The sequence below is a fragment of the Cnephaeus nilssonii genome (assembly GCF_951640355.1).
Source record: "Cnephaeus nilssonii genome assembly, chromosome: 7".
Classification (NCBI taxonomy): domain Eukaryota; kingdom Metazoa; phylum Chordata; class Mammalia; order Chiroptera; family Vespertilionidae; genus Cnephaeus; species Cnephaeus nilssonii.
In genome coordinates this window covers 32,503,995-32,525,846 of record NC_137078.1, presented here as the reverse complement: position 1 = coordinate 32,525,846, position 21,852 = coordinate 32,503,995, and the positions used below count along the sequence as shown (strand labels likewise).

General features: G+C 45.0%; 1 protein-coding gene across 11 annotated transcripts in view; it reads right to left on the bottom strand.

The window, feature by feature from the left end:
• The window catches only part of ABCA4 (ATP binding cassette subfamily A member 4), a 108,279-nt gene that overhangs the window by 58,161 nt on the left and 28,266 nt on the right, over positions 1–21,852 (bottom strand). For 10 of the 11 annotated variants that reach the window (XM_079778077.1, XM_079778079.1, XM_079778073.1 and 7 more), the window contains 5 exons: positions 8,700–8,905; positions 7,925–8,101; positions 5,750–5,972; positions 2,108–2,329; positions 57–261 (listed from right to left, as the gene is read on the bottom strand). In XM_079778077.1, coding sequence (XP_079634203.1) covers positions 57–261; positions 2,108–2,329; positions 5,750–5,972; positions 7,925–8,101; positions 8,700–8,905 — 1,033 coding nt within the window. Of the gene's footprint in view, positions 1–56; positions 262–2,107; positions 2,330–5,749; positions 5,973–7,924; positions 8,102–8,699; positions 8,906–20,314; positions 20,378–21,852 lie in introns of those variants that run through there. The other variant, XM_079778075.1, reaches the window with a different exon arrangement.

The window sequence follows — 21,852 nt, the reverse complement described above, 5'->3', positions numbered from 1 at the left end:
AGGGCTGGGGAGCTGAAGGACTCACTTACTTTTACCCAATGAATAGAAACCCTTACCTGGAAACACCTGGTCAAGGTACCAGGCAAGCAAGCCATACAGAGCAGCATCGAGGAGCATCATCTTCATGGACATCAGGAAACTGAATTCATCCCCTTCCATGGGACTATTCCCAATATTGCTCCACTGCAGTCCCAGGCCTTGCTCCTCAAAGCGAGCCAGGTACTCAGTGCCAAAGCCAAATGCCACAGGAGACAGCAGGCTCTGCAGTGGGCAAAGAGGGCACATGAGGTGAGCAGAGGGATTCTTACCCAACCCAACAGTGCTCAGATGCTCACAAGGTAGGGAGAAGGGCCAAGAGAGGGTCCTCATTGTGTTCAGGTGTAAAACCACCCCAGGGAGGGGTTAAGGCAGTCTTCCCACAGCACAAGAATTATAGGAATGCCTCCCAGGTCTCAGAGACCCCTGTCTACTACCCACTAGGCCACCTCTCACCTGATCAATGGAACACAGTTGTTTTATGGAGAAGACAAACACAATGCACACTGAAAGACCAAAGGTCCTTATGTCTTCCTCCCTACCTTCCCCTCCTTTCTACCTCATTCTTAAGAACAAAGAAGCTAACTTGAGCAGCTTTGTGAGAATCCCGTTAGAAGGGTCCACAAAGTCATCGGTTTCCTGGGGCAGGATAAGGGGCTACTCAAGGGATGGTCTCATGACCTTCTGAGATCTGTCAGAGCCCAGAAAGGTCTCAGATAACATTGACTATCTCACCTTTTCCCATCTCCAAAATGGAGACACTCTTTTTTTAGGTTCTCTGTGGAGAGTACTAGTCAAGTGAATAGGTACTGTGCAGAGAAGGATGCCTTAAGAGGAAGTTCTCCAGCCACATCCTCATGGTGGCCCCTGACATGACAGAAAGCACATAGGCACAGGCAGAGGGATGAGCTATTCCCATTTCCTCTCCTCAGAGGCCTACCCATAGTTTGGAGGACCTAAGGTTGGGTTCAGAATGTTTCTCTGCAAAACGAAGGGGTTCTTTAGCTATATGTTCACATAAATCATTTTTAAAATCTCAGCCCAGCCCTGATCCACACAGTTGCCAGAATTATAGCTTTCTGGTGGACCCACACACCCAAGAATCTAGCTGTGGTCTCAAAATACTGATCATCTAACCAGTATACCAAGATTGACCAGCTCTACCCCCAGGCAGAGTCCAAAGGATTTCTTGCTACTAGCCCATTGTGATTATTTTAGAAATTGGGTGCTATAAATACAGCAATTAGTTTCCTATTTAACACAAAAAATAAAAGGCAGATGCCCTGGCAGCTCTGGAGCCAAATAAGTTTGAATTGTGAGAACAACTTAGATCTCAGATCTTTCCCCAACGAGAAGCAGGTGGTAGCCCTTCCCAACTGTACTGCACAGAGAACTGTGGACAGGGAGATTTTGGAGGGAAATTGCACCCCACAGGGCCCAGAAGTTCTTTAGCCTGGTTAAGGAGAGGGGAAATAGCCTATTTGAAAATGATTAAAGAAAAAACAATGGTGTTTGGGAATCATGAACTAAGAGGTCTCTTGTGCAATCAGAATTTCATTTTTTGGAGACCTCTCCTGGCAAGAGAGCCTGACTCTGGACCGACTTATTTCTGCACCCCTTTCTGCATGCAATGGTGGAGTATGATAAAGACACTTGGAGATCTGCTCCCATTGAAATTCTTTTGGCAAAAAACAAAACTTTTCATTCATGGAAATATCTTTCTGGACAGAACAGTTAGGGGGGCAAGCTCCCTTACTTCTGAATCTTGTCAAAGGCCAGGAAAAGAAAACGGAGTGAAATGGGTCTGGCTGTTTTCCCCTTGTGGCCACACAAAGGACCTACAAGCTGAACTGGTTTTCAATTACTTCCCAGGGCAGAGTAATCAAGCAGGTTTGGTGGGGAGGAACTGTCAGGTCACTTCTATACCCCCGGTGTCCTTAAACCTTACTACTTCCCTTTGAGCCAAAAGGCAAAATGGATCCCTTCAAAAGGTGGGTCAATCCTCTTAGATTGCTATAGACCCATCAGAGGAATTGTATCACATGCCAGGGGTGAGCCCTGGGTCCCTCACCATAGCCATCTTCAGGTCGGCTGTCATTCGGTCTTGCCAGGCGAAGCAGAGGATGTGAGGCAGGTAGAGGGTGAAGTAGAGGACACCACTGCAGGCTGCGGCCAGGCTGGCCCTGGAGAAGAAGGTGCTGAGCAGGAAGCACTGCATGATCGTGGCGGCGGAGAAAGCCAGCAGGAACAGGAAGAGGATGAACGGGTTGCTGTAATGCAGGATCCTTCCATGCTGAAACCAAAGAGGCCACTTGAGTGAGTAACTTCTATCCAGATCCAGGGGTGACCGTCCCTCTCAAGGAATGACCTCAACCAGTGAATCCAAGAACTTCAGAAGCCCTCTGCCCCAGAGGGATCTCTTCTACCAGCCTGTTGTTGGTGTCTAAATTTCCATATTTAAAACTTAACATATTGAGTTCCTTAAATTCTATGAATGCCATTTCCATAGGAGGGTAACACATTATCAGTACCAACTAGTTACTATGTGTTAATTAAGCAAATTCTTGGTGGGATTTGAGCAGAGGAGGAAGATCTGCATAGGGGTCTTGGACCATCAACAGCTCTGGGGTATACTTAGCAGATGAGGAACAAAAAAGGGAGATGGAATTAGCCGAGAAACTCATTTTACAGCCTATAAAGGCAGCAATGGGTTCATGCTAAAAAATAAATAAAAAGAGAGGGATGGGAGACCGTTCAATAAGCTTTTACATGTTGCCTGGGACCTGGCCTACTGAGTAAATCATTTGTACTTGTATTCTGAGATTTGTCACTCACATAGGTGAAAATATCAGTAATTAATCCATATCACTTGAAAGTAGATTAATAGCTCCTCATCCATAATATTATACACATTCATTTCACAGAACCTGTGAGTAATACTCAGTATCTTCACATTAATTAATGATTTAATCACTTTGGCTGTATAAAGAATAGATCCAAACTAGCTATTTTTAATAAATGAGCTGCTGCTAGTTACATTATAGAACAGATTGAAATGTTAAAATGAATTAGGGCTTCTTGGTTCTTTTTTCCTATGGCATCCTATGAGGATTTTTACCCTTTGCACATAACTCCAAATATATATATATATATATTGCCCTGTTCTTTGAAACATAAAGATACAAATAAGGTTCATCTCTTGAACTGGTTCTGAATCATTAGTAGTGGTGCCCTGCAGCACTGGGTTCCTCTCAGGGGAAAAGAGAGACCAATTAGCAAGATTTGTCATGGGCATTTGAGAGTTGAGTAGAACAAATGTGCTACTTATCTGCTGTTGCTACTCTTTCTCTTCCATTCATGCTCTCATGCCAGCTGGGCTTTGGTAGAACAGATTTTTAAAAATAGAATAAAACAAATGGCAAAGAGAGGTGGAAGAAATCCATGCTTAACTATAACTAAACTTTGAGGAAATCTAAATAAAAGTCAAGATAAAGACTCAGAGCTTATGATTTTGTGTCGAAGAGGTCTCTACATTACCCTGAAAAGCTCACTCCTTTCCCTTAATCTCCTTAATCACACACAGTGCAATAAAAGCAAGTCCACAGCTAAACCTGTGGCTTTTGGCTGGAAGAATTTTAAGATGGTTGTTGCTATTCTCAGAAGAATGAAATCCATTTCTTATCTCAGCTCAAAGCAAAGTCCAATAAACTTCCAGGGCTTTCTAATTTCTCATGGATTGAAGGCAGAGATGAAATTCACTTGACCGATTCAACAAGCATTGGCTTTGGTTTCCTGTAAAAACCACTTTTCTTTTTTGCTCTTAAAAGCTTGAATAACAAGTGAACCTTCCCATTGTGCCAGCTTCCAGCTTCTTTCCTGCATAGCTGAGGTGGGAAGGGAGGACAAGGGAAAGATGGGAGTGTCGTTAAAAGGAAAACCCTATTTTGCTGTAGAAAGCTCTGTTTCCATCATTAGTAGAACAATGTTCTGGTTCCCACAAGGCGGAAGCTTTTTGTACAAGCAACTCGTGGTGAACATTCTTTACCTCACATCCTAGAAGCTTTGAAGTCCTGGTGCTCATTCTTAGGAAGGCAGATCTCAATGTCACCAGCAACAAGTCTCATGGTCATTGCATGACGTCATGCAGGTTTGTGTATTTTGTGTAAGTCAGATGCTTATGCATTTTGACTCCTTTAGTTCTGAGGACACAAATGTCTTGGGAGTGGGGAAAGTAGCAGACTGAAGGAACAAGGGATGCCTAGAGAAAGACAAGGTGCTCAGCTTTCCCTCAACTCTGTGGATCAGAATGACCTCTACACCAGCACTAGTTTTGTTGTTGTTGTTGTTAATCCTCACTCAGGATCTTTTTCCATGGATTTTTGTTTTTTGTTTTTGTTTTTGTTTTTAGGGAGTGCAAGAGAGAGGGAAAGACAGAGAGAAACATATCGATTGGTTACCTCCTGCTTGTGCCCTGACCAGGGCCTGACCGAGGGAGGAGCCTGCAACCAAGGTATGTGCCCTTGACTGGAATCAAACCCAGAACACTTTGGTCTGCAGGCTGATGCTCTATCCACTGAGCTAAACTGGCTAGGGTAGCATTGGTTTTGATAGTGCTCTAGTTCACTGGACTTGAGTGCAACACTAAAATCAAAACCCCTCAGACCTAGTACATTTTACTGCATAAGGAAGGGATGGGATTTAATTTAAATGGATATGTATTGGTTGGACAGGATATGTAATAGAACATAAATGAACCAGGTAGGCACCAGGCATGGTCCAGCATGGATGGCATACGCTTAACCAGAGTCTGTGGGTCAATACACATTGCCTAGTGCAAAGGGTCACTGAATATGATGATGGTAAAAGAGGCAGAATGAGCTTGGTGACACCATATCAGGAGCTTGCAAAGCCTGAGTCTAAAACTTTTATCAAATCTCACCAAATAAATACCAAAAACTACCTAAATTTATGTCCTTATCACTCTGGAGGAACTAAAAATGAAGGATAATAGCGTGAAATAATATAAAATAGTATGCAGTAATTGTGAAATAATGAAATAGTGTTTTATTCCCAAGTCTGGCTTGTGAAGGAAGGAACTGCAAATTTGCAGAGGATGGACCTGTGCATGCTGTCGGAGGCCATAAAACTTCTATCTCTGAGAAAGGATAGGCTCCAAATTCCATCCTTTGAAACAGAGGTCTTGAAGATTCTGCAGTCAGCAGGATGTTCTGTGGTCAAACCATGAATGGTCAGACCATGAAGATAATTAAACAGTACAGGTCCCCTCTCCTAATACACTGAAAAGGCTCTCCACATTCCCAACCCAGCTGGTGGTTGGGACTGTAATCCCAAGGGAATATTCTTTGTATTAATTTCTTCTGTGTTTAAAAAGGAGAGAACCCTTTACACATAAAATAATCCTGTTCTGGGCTCTGCTAACAGCAGCTTCTACAGATAATCCATGGAAAGGGGCTAGAAAATCTATGTAGACTGTGGCTCTCTGGGCGGGAAGTAGGAGCAGGGAAGATACTATGACACAGTGGCTTCTTAGGTGAGACTTTATCTCTCTTTCTTCCACCTTGGCTGAAATGGCTGGGCAGTTGCATATCATACAATTCTTGGTGACTAATCTAGGCACAATTTCATTAACAGGCATAAAGGTGGGAGGAACAAAACTATTCAGGATTTTCTGGGCCTTTTCCATCTGGCTTACCATGATGAATATTGTCAGGAGGAAGATGCTCATTGACATGATAGAGAAGCTGTCCAGGAACCAGGTACACCAAATCACTGTGTTGGAGACACCCTGATTTTTCAAGGTCTCCTTCAGTCTCAACTCCTTCTCCAAGACGATGCTCTTTACAGTCATGGAAACAGAATAGATCCAGGCCAGCACCATGAAGATAGGGAAACAGCGGTTCAGGATGATCATAAAACTGAAGCAAGAGGAGAGAAGCAAAATAGTAGAATTCCCTGTACCTGGTAGAGGTAGAGTAAATGTTTGTTGAATGAATGTGTTAAGAACAAAGCCCTGGTATAGGAAAGGCAGGAAAATCTCCAATGGGCCTGAATCTTTAATACATTGCACTTTCCCCTGAAGGATTATTTTTTCCTTAGAGCAGGATGGTAGCTTTTTGGTTGGCTCAGATGAATGCTCTGTAAGTAAAATGTGTAAATAAAATTGTACTATATATGTTACACAGTATATACCTACTTGTAAGATCTTGAAGGAAAGTACTGCAGACTTGCTGATGTGGCATGTGACTGGAGTAGACAGATATATATCAACTGACATGGAAGCCCAAGAATATGGACCACAAATAAAGAGAACTAGTGGTGGTGAGATCAATACTTGAACTCCCCAAGGGGGTAGCACTATCTACCCTGGAGGATCAAACCCCAGTTATGCAGGAAGATGCACAAAATAACTAATCAGAGTGGCCCTTTCAGAGGGCCACCAACAAATCAATCAGTGATCCAATAGCCACTGACTCCACCAGCCACGTACCTGTGGAGTAAATCTGTGGCTATCCATTCCAGCAAGCAGGGTAGATTTGACCATCTAGAATTACTTTATTGTGAACTTTATACCTGTTTTCCCTGTGCTTGATATGCTAGTAAATCCCTTGGAATTATTATCTATTGAAAACTATTGGGTGTCACAGGAAGGGCCCAATTATAGCATGGGAGGATTTCATTCAAGATGGCCCTAGGGAGAGAATTATAAACTCATAAATCCTGCACTTCTGGGACCTGCCACCAGAGGGCTCTCACACACTGAATGGCCAGAATCCTTATTGTCTCCTTATTGTCTCCTCACTGTCTACCCACTACCTTGCCAGCCACTCCTATTCTGATCCTAAAAGTGGAACTTGGGCTTTTGCCCCTGGCTTCACTTTCCATCTCTGTAATGATGCAACCCAAACTGATACAGAATGGTCACTGTTATCTCTGTAGTCTTCTGTAGAGTCAGTCAAGGAAGGAGAAAGGATTGTTCTAGGATGTTGAAAGAGGGTTTCCTGTGCCCATACTGGGTTTTATTTCATTGTCTTGCCAGCTGACAATTCTACTCTTCCTTTCTTCAGGCTGTGCGTGTTTCTCTCCGCCACAGACACACATGAACACTGTGGTGAACGTCCCTGTTTGTTTCTAGGAGTTGAATCCCTAAGCCAATTGTACATCTCTGCCTCTGTCCTGGGAGCATTTCTGTCCCCATCCACCATGGTAAATGAGCCCTCCCAGCCCCCTCTGCCTCTCTGTCCCTCTCTTTACCATCCCCCAAATGCGTTTTCAGAAAACACTACGTTACTTGCTTTGCTTGTTACTGGCCAACAAATGTACAGGCCTGGGAATGGGGGTGGGCAGGCAGGGAGGACCTGAGCTCATCCAACACATTCCTCCACCTTTTCACTAAGCATACATCATGGGAATGTTAATGAGGGAAGGAGCTGCATTATTCTGAGGCTCCTAGGAACCAGACCTACTTGCAATGCAGAGTTCTCATTTGTTGATTTGGCAATCATTGGGCAAACACTGACCAGAACCCTTCCACATACCAAACATACTATGTAGTAGAAATTTAAAAAGCCTTTATCCCTTCCCCCAACCTCACTCATTTGATTTAATTTTCACCTTCCCTTTTCCACCCACAAAACCAACTCCTTTCTCCTTGCCACTTCACTTGCCCATCTGGCCCTGCCTGGAGCCAGCCTGGGAGAAGCAGACTCCTCAGTCAGAGCTCCATTCTCTCCAAGCTGGACCTAGTACCCCGGTTTCTCTACAAAGAGACTAAAACCTGTGGAGCACACACGCCCACGCCTCCCCCCCCCCTCCCCCCCCCGCAAACTGATTAGTTCATTGCGAAAGGGATTTGGAGCCTCCCACTCACGAGTCATCCACGAAGCATGGGTATGGCATCTGCTGGAGGTAAATTCCAACAGGAACCTCAGCCTGGGCCTGACTCCTTGTGACCCCCTGTTCAATCATGTCCTGCAGATAGGCAAACCCTCCCCAGATGTATCGAAAATCTTCCACGGGATCAGCTCTGGGACCAGGATCCCAATACCTAAGAAAAAAACGGAGGGAGGGGTGAAGGATGGGAAGAGGAATGGACACCTCACAAGCACAAGGTGACTCAGAACCCACTCTGGAAGCCTTTCCCCAATCAAGTTATCCAATTCTGATTTCTAGCTACATTTTAAATCTCAGTTATGACTATTAGCCACAACGTGACTTGTAATTGCTTTCATTCAAGGACTCTACTTTGAGCTTTACAAGATTTCCTATTTTCTCTCATTTAACTGTATTAATTTAGAGACTGAGTCCAGTTCCAATCTCTCACTCTGTACCAAATGTAATTTCTCCGTGACTCTGAAGAAACACCATTTGCAGAATCTTCATATGAAGATGATTCAGTACATAGAGGTTTGTATCTCCAAGTTGCACAAAGGCCAGTCAGGGAAAAGTGCGGAGTTGAGGGTATGAAGAGAGGGTATCTGAGCTCTCCTGGCCCCACCAACTGGTTAGTTTAGTTCTTTGATACCAAAGTGTTCCTCTGCCTTTCCAAGTGACTCTCCTGTCCTAGGAGGAGATGGGTGGCCCCTCTCCTTGCCTCTTACATCTTGGGGATGTCCAGGGCCCTCTGAGATTGCCTGAAACCTCACCTGTCTTTGATCTTATTGGTTTTCTCCACCACATCTATGTCCATCCGGATCTTGTACTTCACGTGGGGTGGTAGGGAGCTGGTCCAGGGATACATGTCAGGGAACACCACACCAGCCCAGAATCTGTTTTCCTCCAGCAGAGACAGGGCTCGTTGTGTGAGCTGGATCTCATCATCGTAGCTTTCAAATTTGTCCAGGACTAAGCACTACGGATAATCACAAAGGTTGGGAGAGTTTAAGGAACACCAACGGCAAAGATTCAATTGCAATAAGGGGCAAAGGATAAGGGCTGTTGCCCCAGGGGGTGGGTCAAATGCAAAGGGATCTATAAACTTACTGTTTGCTTAACTCTGGAGTCTGGTGTTAATTTTTCAATGTGTCTAGATTTGGGGGTGAAAGCGGGCTAGGAAATGCTGACTTGCTTTAAATCCTGCACATTTAGCCAGGTCTGTACAATCCGGCTGTCCAAGGCTGTCCAAATATGCAAGTTGTCAAAATGACAACAATACCCACAGCTCTCACTCCCCAGCATGGGAGTCAAGGGAGTGGGGTCACATTGAATACGGGCTGCTTTGAAGATCAGAAAGCCTGCCGATAAAAGAGTTTTAAAGACAGAAACAGTGAACCTTCCTGCCTCTCTGCAAACACGCAAGGAAGGCCAGCTGAGGGAAGAACAAGGAGGGCCAGAATGAGTTAGTCAGAGAACCATTTCCAATCACAGTATTATGACAGGTAATGCCAGTAAAGGAGGAATTTCCTGATATATCTTTTTTCTCCCCCAGAACAGAAAAAAAAATCACCTACAGAAGAGGAAAACTAAGAATTTCACTTAAGTTGTTTATAAAATCATTAAAATATTATATGGCACTTGGATCTGCTTTTTCCTTGACCTCTTGTTCCTATAATACACTAGGGTTGCTGTGTTGATGTTTCTTTCTTAGAATGTAACTCACAAGAGGTCAGATGGCCTTGTCTTGATTAATTTGTTCACCGACTACTTACTGAGAGCCTGCAGTGTGCCAGAGCCTGCTTAGCTCCAGGGATACAAGGAGGAAAGATAAAATCTCTTCTCGAAGGAAACTCAAGACCTAATGAGGGAGAGGGTTGGAGCAAACCAACAATCACAATGCAGAATGATCATGTTCTAATGAAGCAAGCCCAGGTAGTCCGGGAGCCCAGTGGAGGGATGTAGCTAAGTGTGCCTGGAGGACTCCTGGAGGGCTGCCTGGAGAAAGAGAATCCTGAGTAGGATGAAGATGATCAGGAATTAGCCAACAGGAGGAACACAAGAGAAAGGTGTACTCAAACACAGGAAACAGCATGTGGGGTCTGGAGATCTGCAAGAATAGAGCAGTGGCTCCCATCGTTGGCTGTGCCTTAGAGCCACTGGGGAGTTTAAAAAGATGCCCACGCTCAGGCCCCACTCCAAACAATGGAATTAGATTCTCAAGAGGTAGGGCTGGCTATCAGCACTGTGTCAAACACTACCCAGGTAGTTCCAATGTGCATTGAATTACGTAGGTAAACAGAGATGAATGGTGAGAGATGAGCACTAGGAAGGTGGGTGGGGACCAGATGGGTTACTCTGCTAGACTCTCTAGTGTGACCAACTAATGGAGGGGTTTCCTGGAACACGAGGCTTTTTGAGCTAAAACCAGGGGTGTTCTGGACAATCCCTTTATAAAAGCCCCAAGGAGTCACTGTAGGGTTTTAATCAGGGGCATGACATATGGGATCAGATCGTGTTTCCAAAAGATCACTGGTGGGGCAAAGGGGGAAGCAGGAAGAGTGGTTAGAAGGCTGTTGACGTCAGTCAGGCTTAAAGGAACAAATTCACTCTCACAGAGCCTGAGTTACTTGGAATGCTTATTTTATGAAGAGAAACTGAACCCGGAAGGGTTGCCAGAGGTCAGACAGCTAGAACGTGGCAGCCCTGGGCTCCCTCCCCACTCTCCAACACAGGCCCAGATGTCTCTTCCCCCACCAGAAGCCATGGGTATTACTAGGTCCACCGGCCCTCCAGGTGCTCACAGCTATCTTGTAAAGTAGGAGACCAGTTATTATTTATCCTCCCTTTGCAGCTCAGGAAACTTAGGCTCAAAGAGGCTGAGTCACTTCCCCAAAGTGGTAGAATGGGTATCAAACTCCAGTGCACTAGTTGCTCCCGCAATTACCAGGAGAAATGAAGAAGTGAGAAAGGTGGACTGATTGTAAGGACCTGATCAGAGACCCAAGTTCCAGCCGCACTGGTAAGAAGCAGGCAAGACCAAGTCATTCACCAAAAGCCCTCACTGCTGAATCCCACCCAGGGTGAACCAGAACTCTTCACCGAGGAGCTGAATTTGAACAAGGTTTTGAAGTCCAACCCTCCTTGGGCCTTCTGAGCTAAATGTCATGCCCCAGACTCCGCATCCTGGGAGCGGGGCCCCTGTAATGTTCTCAGTCTTTGAGATAAAAAGAAAGAAAACAAAGGAAGCTTTCCTTTCCCAGCTGATATAGGAAGGAGAAATATGGTACCCGAAAAAAATCTAGAGAGCTAAGGCTTAGGGACAGCACAATAAGAAGATAGTTATTTTACAATGAAACGGCATTGGTATTGCTCTAAGAAATACCCGTAAGTGTAGGCACATATCACTGGGTTCAGGGAAATGGAAATTTTTCTTCAGTCAGTTATTCTTTTGCAAACAGGCATTGCCCAGCCTAACACTGGCCAGTCCTTAAGTGAGATGAGGACGTAAGTGCCTCATGACATTGAAGGTCCTCAGTAAAAGTTCTTTTTTTTTTTCCTAGATAGAAATAATGTAGGCTTGCACCACAGTCCCAGACCACACTCCCAGTGTGTGTCAGTACTCCACGCACTGTGGGAAAGAGAGCTGGTAGTCTCCTGCTCAGGCAAACAGGTATCAAAGTGGAACTGCTAGAGAATATTTATTAAAAAAAATTAAGTTTCTTTTAGAGAGACCTTGACATTCTACAAAAATGAATAATAAAATAGTCTCAATTTTTAAGGCAGTTTGGTGAGTTTAGGGCTGCATAAATAGAATTTTAAAATTTCAATTAGAGTGAATCTGCAAATAAATTTCTAAAATAAAAACAAAATAATTATTTTGGGAGATGAACTTTGTAGTTTGTTTTAGCTGTGGCATGTCGTCTGCCCCCCCCCCCCCCACCTACACACACACACACACACACACACACACACACACACACACGATGCTCTACCAATTCACTCACTCACAGCCTTACAGGATATTTGGAGAGAAGGAGCTGTAGAAATCTTGTGGTCTGATGTCCTTGCTTTACCTGTGAGGAAAGTGGCATCAGAGGGGCAAGGGGCAAAGGGCCTTGCCCAAGGTCAATATAGGTCAGAAGCAGAATCCGAATCCATGTCTTCAAGTGTGGAGCCTGAGGGTGGCGCTATTACCCACATGTTACTCCAAGAGTAAGCCACACTCCAACCACAAAGACGGGGTAACATAATTCCTGAAATGGAAGATCTCTTGCCCTAGAAGAGCACTGTCCAGTAGAACTCTCTGGAATAGGGAAGTGTTCTACACCGATGCCCAATCCATATGGCAGCCAGTAACCCCATTTGGCCATTGAGCATTTGATATGTGGCTAGTGCATCTGAGGCACCGAATTTTCACTTTAATTAATTTAAATTTAAAAAGCCACGCGTGGCACTGGCTATTGGACAGGTCAGCACAGCTCCAGATACAGTGAGTTCCTTGAGATCTGGGCCGCACTTGTACATCATGGTCTCCGTAATAGCATTTTCTCATGAAAGGGACTCAGTAAGTATTCACTAAATCAAATTGAATTTAGAAGTCCTGAATGCTGTAAGAAATACAGCTTTACTACTATGTGTTTTGAACCTAATCCAGTACACCCCAAATTCATATGATTAACTAGGAAAAAAACAGTGAAAAGGAAACTTTTGCTATGATGTTGATGAGAGCTCAACTCCCATTGAAGCAAAAACAAAAAACAAACAAACAAACAAAAAAATGTATTTTCATATGTGACTTTCCGAGCTAGCTAGTCCATTCCCTTTGAAGTCCCCTTTCATGTCTTAAAGGGAAATTTATATGGGAACAAGCGGCTGATGTTTTTGGTGACATTGTTGAGCCCTGTAGTGACGTGGGCCCATCCTGGCTGTTTTATCAGGCAGCTTATTCAGTCGAGTTTCCTGCTGTGTCCCCCTAGATTGCTACCCTGATACTCTCTGGAAAAACAAGACTTAAAAGGTTTGCAAACACTCATTTCTACCCTGAAACATCTGACCCGGTTTCAAAGTTGGATTAATCTTCGTCATCTTGGAAAGTGCTGTGTGGTGTTTAAGAGACAAAGGCCTTGAAGGCCATCCCCACTCTGTCAGTTCCCACCTGTGTGGCCTGTTTCCCTCTTTCTGGAACTGAGATATGTCCTACCTCAAATCTGTGTTCTGCAGATCACATGACGGTGTTTGTGAAGGGCCAGCCAGTGCCTCCTGGAAGAATAAAAGCTGAGGCTTACTGGAGGCTCACCATGTGCTCCAAACTGGCCCAAGGCTTTGCTGGTATTAGTCCTTTGAAGCCACACAACCACCGTGGGAAGCCCGTTACAATTTTCACTCCAGACTCACCTATCTCACCTATGAGGCCCAGTGAGCCGCAGTGAATGTCCTCTGGATAGAGCCTAGTTCGCCACATGGTTAACCACATAGTTAAACTGTCTCAATACAAGCCATTTTTATTACTGTTTTTGTAAAATATCCTGAAAGTCAACAGAGTGCAGTGGCTTTTAAGCCTCTGCCAGGTTACCTTTCATTCATGACAGCTATTTGCCAGGGGAGGAAGGCAGTTATTTTCTTTCAATAATATGTCTGGGAACACAACCCATCCACAGCCTCTCGTCTGGTGAGAACAATGCTATGGACAGAAACCAAAGCCCCACACCCCACCTGAGCAACGGGGGCAACCCAAGGGCTCGCTGCTCACTGGCCATTAGGTAAAAGTCAGACAACTCTACCCACAGAAGGTCTGATAGCTAATCCAAAGTCATCCTCACCAAATCCTCCTGAGGTCAAGGCCAAGCAATTGTGGAAACTGCTTTGGACATTAATCAGAAGTCCCTGGGTCGTCCTCTGAGGTATAACACATGATGTACCATTAAAACCTTATGTGGAGGCCACCTCCTCATTCCTTATTGGTACTTGCTCTGATCCCGGAAGTTAAAATCTTGGCTAATGAGCCTGCCTATTCATGTGAGTATGTTCATGAATGTATTGCGGAGGCAAAAATGAATGACGAAACCCTTAGCCAAGGTCATTGACTTTGACATACATATTTGGTCTGGTCGGATTAGCTTGTAAGTTGAAACATAGTACATTCTAATGAGGTTGAGGCCATGGAGTCTATCTGTAAACACTATTTGGTTCTACACAAAAAGAAACTGTGCCGTCATGGATGTTAGGAAAGAATGGAGATAGAATAAGAACTGGCCAGTGTAAGAAGCACAGTATAAATATAGCACTACCACTGGGGAAAGAATTTAAAGGGCATTGTCAGTGAATAAAGAGATAGTGTCTTATGGCCTTAGAGGCAGATTCTGGGCAAATTTTGCAACCAGAGTTCAGCATCCCAAAGAGAATCCTATAATGCCCTACAATAGCCAAAGGCGGTCAATGAAGAAAAGGGGTTTCCTCGTCCCCTTCAATTCCGAACAGCGTTAGCAAAACCCACCGCCATTTGAAGTCCACTCAAGTCCTGCAATTCCTGGCCGGCTGTTTTGCTGATCGTCACCAGGAAGCGGAGTTCATCCTGGTGGAAGAGGCTGGAGCTCTCTCCAGGGCAGGCAGCTGTGCTCAAGACCTCTCGAGGATGCGGTCATTTGTTTATACAGCTAAATCAAACACCATCTTGGGAGGAGAAGCCGCGGTAGCAGCAGGCTTCCTTTTTCAACTGTGACCTCTCCGACTCTAATTCAAACACATTAAGTAATAGGTAAATTAAGTTATCTATTAAGTGGGAAATGTTGTCTAGTGGAAGCAAAGAAAGAAAGTCTTTTTGTTTGAACTTGATAATCAAAGGAGATTGGCACCCTGTGATGGTATAGTTTGACTAATACACCCAGGACGTGTGGGGTGAGTCTTCAGGAATAAGGGAGGCACTGCACCCCCACTTAGAGATTTTGGTTCTATCATCCTATCTCTTACATCTTTAACTTCCAGGCTCAGGCTGAGCACTAAGCGGCGGATGGATGCCAGTTGAGGCCCAAAGTGGTCCTGCTGGTTTTAATGTAGGCACCTGAGGTTCCTTTTGAAAATGCCAGTGGATGTGGACAAACATCCCAGAATGAATTTCCTAACAGATCTAGACTGTAACCCTTAAGATTCATTTCCCAATACAATGGAAAAAGCCACCGGATAAAATAGCTCCGGGTTGTGAATTGGTTGGGATGGTGAGATAGAGGCCCAAGGCAGTGCAATAAATTTTTCCAACACGTGGGCCGGAGGACAGACATCTGAAGTGTCAACCTCAAAGAGTGAGGAAATACACCACTGACTGGAAAACAAAGGGACAGGAAATGCACAGCTGTTAAAAATGTCTGTTTCTAAAATGAATAAGTACAACAATGAAACAAATAAAAAGGCCAAGTTGGAGCACAGAGCCTCACCCGGGGACAAAGCCACCAGGTAACGCTTGCTGTTTAGCCAGGTCTAAAGGAAAACAATAAAAAACCTGGTTGACAACTGCTGGGGACTTGAGCTCTCAAAGCTTTCACGCTTAATCATTCCAACAATCTGGGAGGTGGGTGTTACTATATTAAAAATATTTAATAGTCCACAGAGCTGGACACTCACCAATCTGAGCATATCCTGGCTCACCCACCTGGGCAAACACACCCGGAACTGCACCCAGTGTTACCCGCATTTTCCAGGCGGTGGGACAGCAATGTTGCCCAGACGCAGGGAGCCCAGGCTTAAGTGCTAGAGATGATGAAGCTGCTCACAAGCCAGGCCAGCTGACCTTTCCAGTCCCATCTCTGGACACTACCGCTGCTTCCCATGCCCACCCACTCCTGTGATGCACAGCCACACCCTACCCAGACTACCTGCTTCTCATGAACTTGTCTTGCAGGTTCATACCTCTGCACTTTGCAAATGCTCTTCCTTCTGCCTGGAGTTGTCTTTCTGCCTTGCTTAGCCAGCAAATTCAATCTTTAAGGCTCAGTGTTAAACGTATTTTCAATTTTTATTTGACATTTATGGGTGTCTATGCTACTGTAGCTCCACTAAGGTAAATTGGGAAATCCAAAGATAAATAGGAACCTCAAGGGGTTCAGGTTTATGAGGGTGGTAGGGGTATGAATAAATCATTATCAAGGGCTACAGTGAAGGGGGTATGGTGCACAGATGGCCTGGGACGCAGGAGCCAAGTCCTGAAGGGGGTGAGGGGTTGGAACGGGAAGGGGTCACCCAGTCAGCATGCTGGCCATCCCATATAATGTGGAAAAGTCATGAAGGGGCTAGGCCGGATGGACTTCACCTTTACAGCAGTGTGGGCCACTGAGGAGTTTTAGGCAAGAACACCATGGCAAGGCTAGGGTTTTAGAAAGATCTCGCTGGAGGCAATGTGGGAACTAAATGGAAGGAGCAAGAGACTGGAGGCCCCTAGACCTGCTAGGAGGATGGCACAGGCCTCTGTAAACAGGGGCCATATGTGGAGAGGAGGGAAGGAGGGATTTCAGAGATACTTTGGAGGAAGAACTGACAATCCTTTGAGGATCTGTAACATTTTGAATTTGTGCAACCTGTTTCTACTCCATCAGATAGAGTTATTGTCTTAGCCATCCTTTGAGATACCCTGCTATAGCATTATCTAATAACATGCTTATCTCTCCCCAGAGAATGTGAGCTTCTAGGGCTCAGGGATTGTATTCCGATGTAGGCAGTTCAGTACATGCAAATATGGGAATGACTGAATGAACTCAAATCTTTTTGGTTTTCTACTATAAATCTAGTTATTTTCAAGCAGAAAAGACCCAGTCAGAATAGTGTCTATTATCCTCAATATTATAAAATAATTGGTGCCTTCATCTGACTCATTATATAATTTATCCAAACAATTATTACTAAGCCCTCTATTAATGTACCCTTCATAATATAACAGAAAGAACATCCTCATTAGAGCCAGACAGGTCTGGATTAGAATTCTGGATCCCGCTTATCTGCTGTGTTACGTTAGGCATGTGAGTTTTTAATTCGATAAAATGACAACAATCATGCCTGCCAGGCAGGTTAGGCATGGTGCATGAGAGGACATGTAAAAGTGCCCCACATAGTGGCTGGCTCATAGCAGGCTGGAGTACAAGTCCCTTCCCTCCACCCATAATCAGTCTCCCCTTCCCCCACCTGGGCTTTCCTTCCTCAGCCCAGTTCTATGTTTCTGAGAGACTGCTGAAGCCTAAAATAAGGTCATTGCATATGAGTTGCCTATGATCCAGTTCATGGCTCTTGAAATAATATTGCTGTCATGGTATAGACTTTTGTACCCTTCCTACCTCTCCTCCAGCTTCTCCCTAGCTTCCCAATGCACATTTTGGAGTCAATGAATCAACAGAAGAAAGTAATAGAACAGATATTCTGCAAAAATATATACGTTTGACTTTAAAGTACATGACATGACCAATAGCTTTATCTTCCTAAGCCTGTTTTTCTTAGGCTAGCTTGAAAAATACACTCCTGAGCATATTCTGATTGGCTGGTAGTGGCATGTGGCCAAGAGCATGCAAGGCACAGAGGAGAAGTAGTCCAAAAAATCCTGCTACTGATAATTCATCAACAAGGTAATCACCATGTAGGGAATAAAGAGTTATACACATACTAGAGGCCTGGTGCACGAAATTCGTGCACAGGGGTGGGGGATGTCCCTCAGTCCAGCCTGCACCCTCTCCAATCTGGGACCCCTTGAGGGATGTCCGACCTCCCATTTAGGCCCAATCTCAGTGGGATCAGGCCTAAACGGGTGGTCAGACATCCCTCTCACAATCCAGGACTGCCCTTCCCTACAGGCCTGGTCCCCCCCCCCCCCAACTGCCCTCCCCTGCTGGCCTGGTCCCCCCAACTACCCTCCCCTGCTGACCTGGTCTCCCCCAACTGCCCTCCTCTGCTGGCTCGGTCACCCCTAACTGCCCTCCCGGCTTGCCTGATTGCCCACAACTGCCCTCCCCTGCATGCCTGGTCCCCCCCAACTGCCCTCCCGGCTTGCCTGATTGCCCACAACTGCCCTCCCCTGCAGGCCTGGTCCCCCCCAACTGCCCGCCCCTGCAGGCCTGGTCCCCCCCCAACTGCCCTCCTCTGCCGGCCTGGTCACCCTTAACTTCCCACTATTGCCCTCCCCTGCAGGCCATCTTGTGGTGGCCATCTTGTGGCAGCCATCTTGTGTCCACATGGGGGCAGCCATCTTTGACCACATGGGGGCAGCCATCTTGTGTCTTGGTGTGACAGTCAATTTGCATATCACTCTTTTATTAGATAGGATATTGACTGTGTTGACAACAGAGGAAAAAGTGCTTAATGAATAAATGTTGTTGTTTTTCAAGACTTTAGGAAGGGGAGTTGTGACTGGTTAAAGTACAGTTTTATGCCTTGATCAGAGATATTTCCACATTATAGTTTGGCTGGATTCAACTTCCTTATATGAAATTCAAGATCTGAAATTCAAATATACTATGGAATTAAAATAACACTGTGAACTCTAAATAGTATTCCATATGTGCCAGGCTTAACTTTTCCCTACCCAAAGAGATCAAAGGCGAGGCTGTGTGTATTCATTTTAACTAAAGGGTAATCAGAGGAATACATTATTAATTTTTCTAACTATGCTTTCCTCTAGAAGAAAAATATATGTGAATAAAACATATAAATATGACTGTAAAAGTGTACACATGGTAGTTTAAGAGATTTGCCTATATGAAGATACACCTGTCTTCGGTTTCCTTAGATGTGGAAAACAGGATGGTCAGAAGGCCTGCCGAAATGAATATCCACATGCTAAAGAGGTGAGGCTCCCAAAGTGTCACCATCAACCCTTTCCCTAATCCACTACCCACCTACTGACCAGGAGATCTGCCTTCATTAATTTCTTGTTTCCCCCACTGATGGCAGGGCATCGGGAGAAATACAAAGCAAGGTTATAGGATGAATGGGGTCGTAGAAACCCCTTATTGAGGAGGTGCTTCAAGGACAAGAAACGCTCCGGAGCCACTGGACCATCATCCACAGAAGTGCCAGAACAGTGCCCAGAGCCATCCTGCTGGGCTTGGAGGGATGGTCTGACATTCCTGATCCCAAGCCAATTCACTAAGGTTAATATGAAGAATAGCTTCACAGTCCCTGGCTAATGTTTACACAAAGTTTGGAATCTGAGAAAAAGGAACATTCCTTACTTGGTCTGCGGTTCAGGGGTAGACATTCATGTGGTTCATAGTAAAAGCTGCCATGCATCGAACTTTTCTCCTATGTGCCCAGCCCTCTCCCATTTCATCCTCCCAGCACCTGGAAAGGGTGATATCCCCACCCAACCTACCATGAGGAACTTGAGGGCAGAGAGCTCACACTCACGCCTAACTAATCAACGGCATCAGTGTGCCGAGTGCATTCCTCTCATTTTGTCAGCAACAACCCTATAAGGCCCATTGTGTTGCTCCCTGGACTTTACAGATAAGAGAATTAAGTCTTAGAAGGTAAAGTGACTTCCTTAGAGTGACTCAACTCATAAAAAGCAGAGATCCAGGCCCATTTGTCCTCACTGGGTGGGTGGGAAGTTTGCACAAGCAGTGGCCTGATGTCGCAAACAAGTGAGCCAGCAAGGTGGTTCCTGGGGAACGGGACACACTCCAGGCCACTCAATACACTGTCCAGTAACTAAGACCTCACTCCAAGCAGAAAGGAAGGGAATTTAGCCTTTCTATTATTTGTAGAGAAAAACCCATTGAATCACTCCTTTTCCCATAATGTCAAAAGGCTTAAAGGTCTTTGCTCTTAGTTCTTGGAGCTTCTATTGTTCATTGTCACACCTGAGTGCATTTTGACCTAGTTTCATTTTAAAATTTGTGATTTTTTTTTGCTTAATTTTCCTCAAGGGATTTTTTTTCCCTTTTTTGAATAGGTAGGGCAGCAGCAGCTGGCCCAGGATCTTCTCACAGCTCTTTAGCACAAGTCGTATTGCTGAGCAAGAAAGCTCAGTCAAGCTGCAGTCTGTGAAGGTGCACACTTGCTATGCTGTCCTGGAGAGACCCATAGAGCCATCAGGGGTGGAAGGGAGGCATTTCATGCCCTGCCTGCCACTGAGCAGTCCTCAGAATGAGAGCTGGGGCGTTTCCTAGGCTCATCCAGACTTCCCAAAACACAAGAACAACAGCAGAAAAATCCAGGACCAATCACAGTGCTTGGTTTCTTCCTCACTGCACATATCCCCTCCTACTTTCTCCCTGCAGCTCATCCCCCACCCACCTTGCTTCCCTCCTCCCTCCCCCCACCGGCAGGAAGATCAAAAATCTCATCATAATCACCTGCTGAGCTTCTGCAACTATCAAACCCCTTTTAGGACCCCCTGGGGGAAGCCACTGACCTGTGGCCACCTGGCCTTGCCTGGGAGCACTTCAATAGGCTAATGGGATTGCAAAGCCCTCAGGAAGTGTTGGCGGTTGAGGCTGGATGTAATTACCAGCTTTGTAACCCCTAGAGGAGGATCAGGGGTGGCTCCATAGCTGGACCTGATTTTACTAATGACACTTTCCTCCTCCAGTATTTTTTTGTTTGTATTTTGTTTAAAAGTTAATATTTACTAAGTTCTTACTATATGCCAGGAACTATTCCAAGAGCTTGGCATGAATTAACTCAATTATCATAAAAAGCCTATTAGGTAAGAACTACTACTATTTCCATTAAATAAATAAATAAATAAATAAATAAATAAATAAATAGCACCTAAGGTTATTCTTGCCTTCAGACAAGTTGGGAATAACCTTGTAATGACCTGAAGTTTGGTGCTGTGTAATGGGCCTCTTCTGAAAAGCCACCTAGGGAGCCTGTGTTGCCCCTTCCATGGTTCTAGGGAAGGTCCCACACTCTGGGGAAATTCTGGTGGCACCAGGGGCAGCAGGGAGCCCTCAAGAGCACTGTGGTGACAGATAGACCTAGGTCTTTTCTCACTATTTAGTTATCCTCAGGAACCAGGAGTCTGGGGGAAGGGGCCTGCTCTTGGGTGCCTTCACTTTAAGTTCCTCTCTTACTGCTCAGAGCACCCATCTTCTACCTTCTAATGATTCTAGATAACATGAGGCCCAGACCTGACCCTGACCTGGCTCATTGGCAGGTGTGTTAAGCCCTTAGACGGAGAGGTTCCCTGGGAATTTGAGGTCGAGAATTCAAAAAAATACCTAGGATGTGCTCCCTGACCCTGAGTATCTCCAACCTTGCCATTCAGCCAGAGATGGACACGTTAGCAGGTAACTCAACTCTAACATGGATAGGGTCTAAGAGAAGTGTGAAGAGAAGGCCAGTGAAGCACAGAGGAGTGAATGGCTAAACCTTTGTGGAAGCAGAGGTGACATCTGAGAGTAGAATCTTAAAGAATGAATGAATAGAAGCTTAACAGATGGGGAAGGAAAAGTCATTTCAGGCTTTTCTGCTTTATGTTTCTTTTTTAGGAACCTCCCGCCCCCTACTTTACAGTAATCCTGCTCAGACTATGAGATTCATATAAAGCTAACTCTGCTTTCCTTTTCCTGTGGTAGGTATATGACCCAGAACCCCATCACAGTACACAATTCCCCAAAGGACTCAGGGACAGGTAGAGTAGCCAGGCCAATCAGAGAACTGTCTAGAAGTAATGCTTACACTCTGCTGGGAGAGCCACTCCCACTTCCTGCAGAATTTTTGGTGTAAAGATGACCACAGAGGGCTGTAAACTGCTGACATGTTACCAAATAAAGAGGCCTTGGCCAAGATCAAAGAAGACAGAAGCAAGCAGCAATGTGAGATGAAAGGGCATGAGGGTTTCATGGTGTCATTCAATTTCTAGATCCCCTGAACTTTCAAGTTATGTCAACCAATAATTCTCTTTCTCTTTCTTTTTCTAATTTTCTCTCTCTCTCTCTCTCTCTC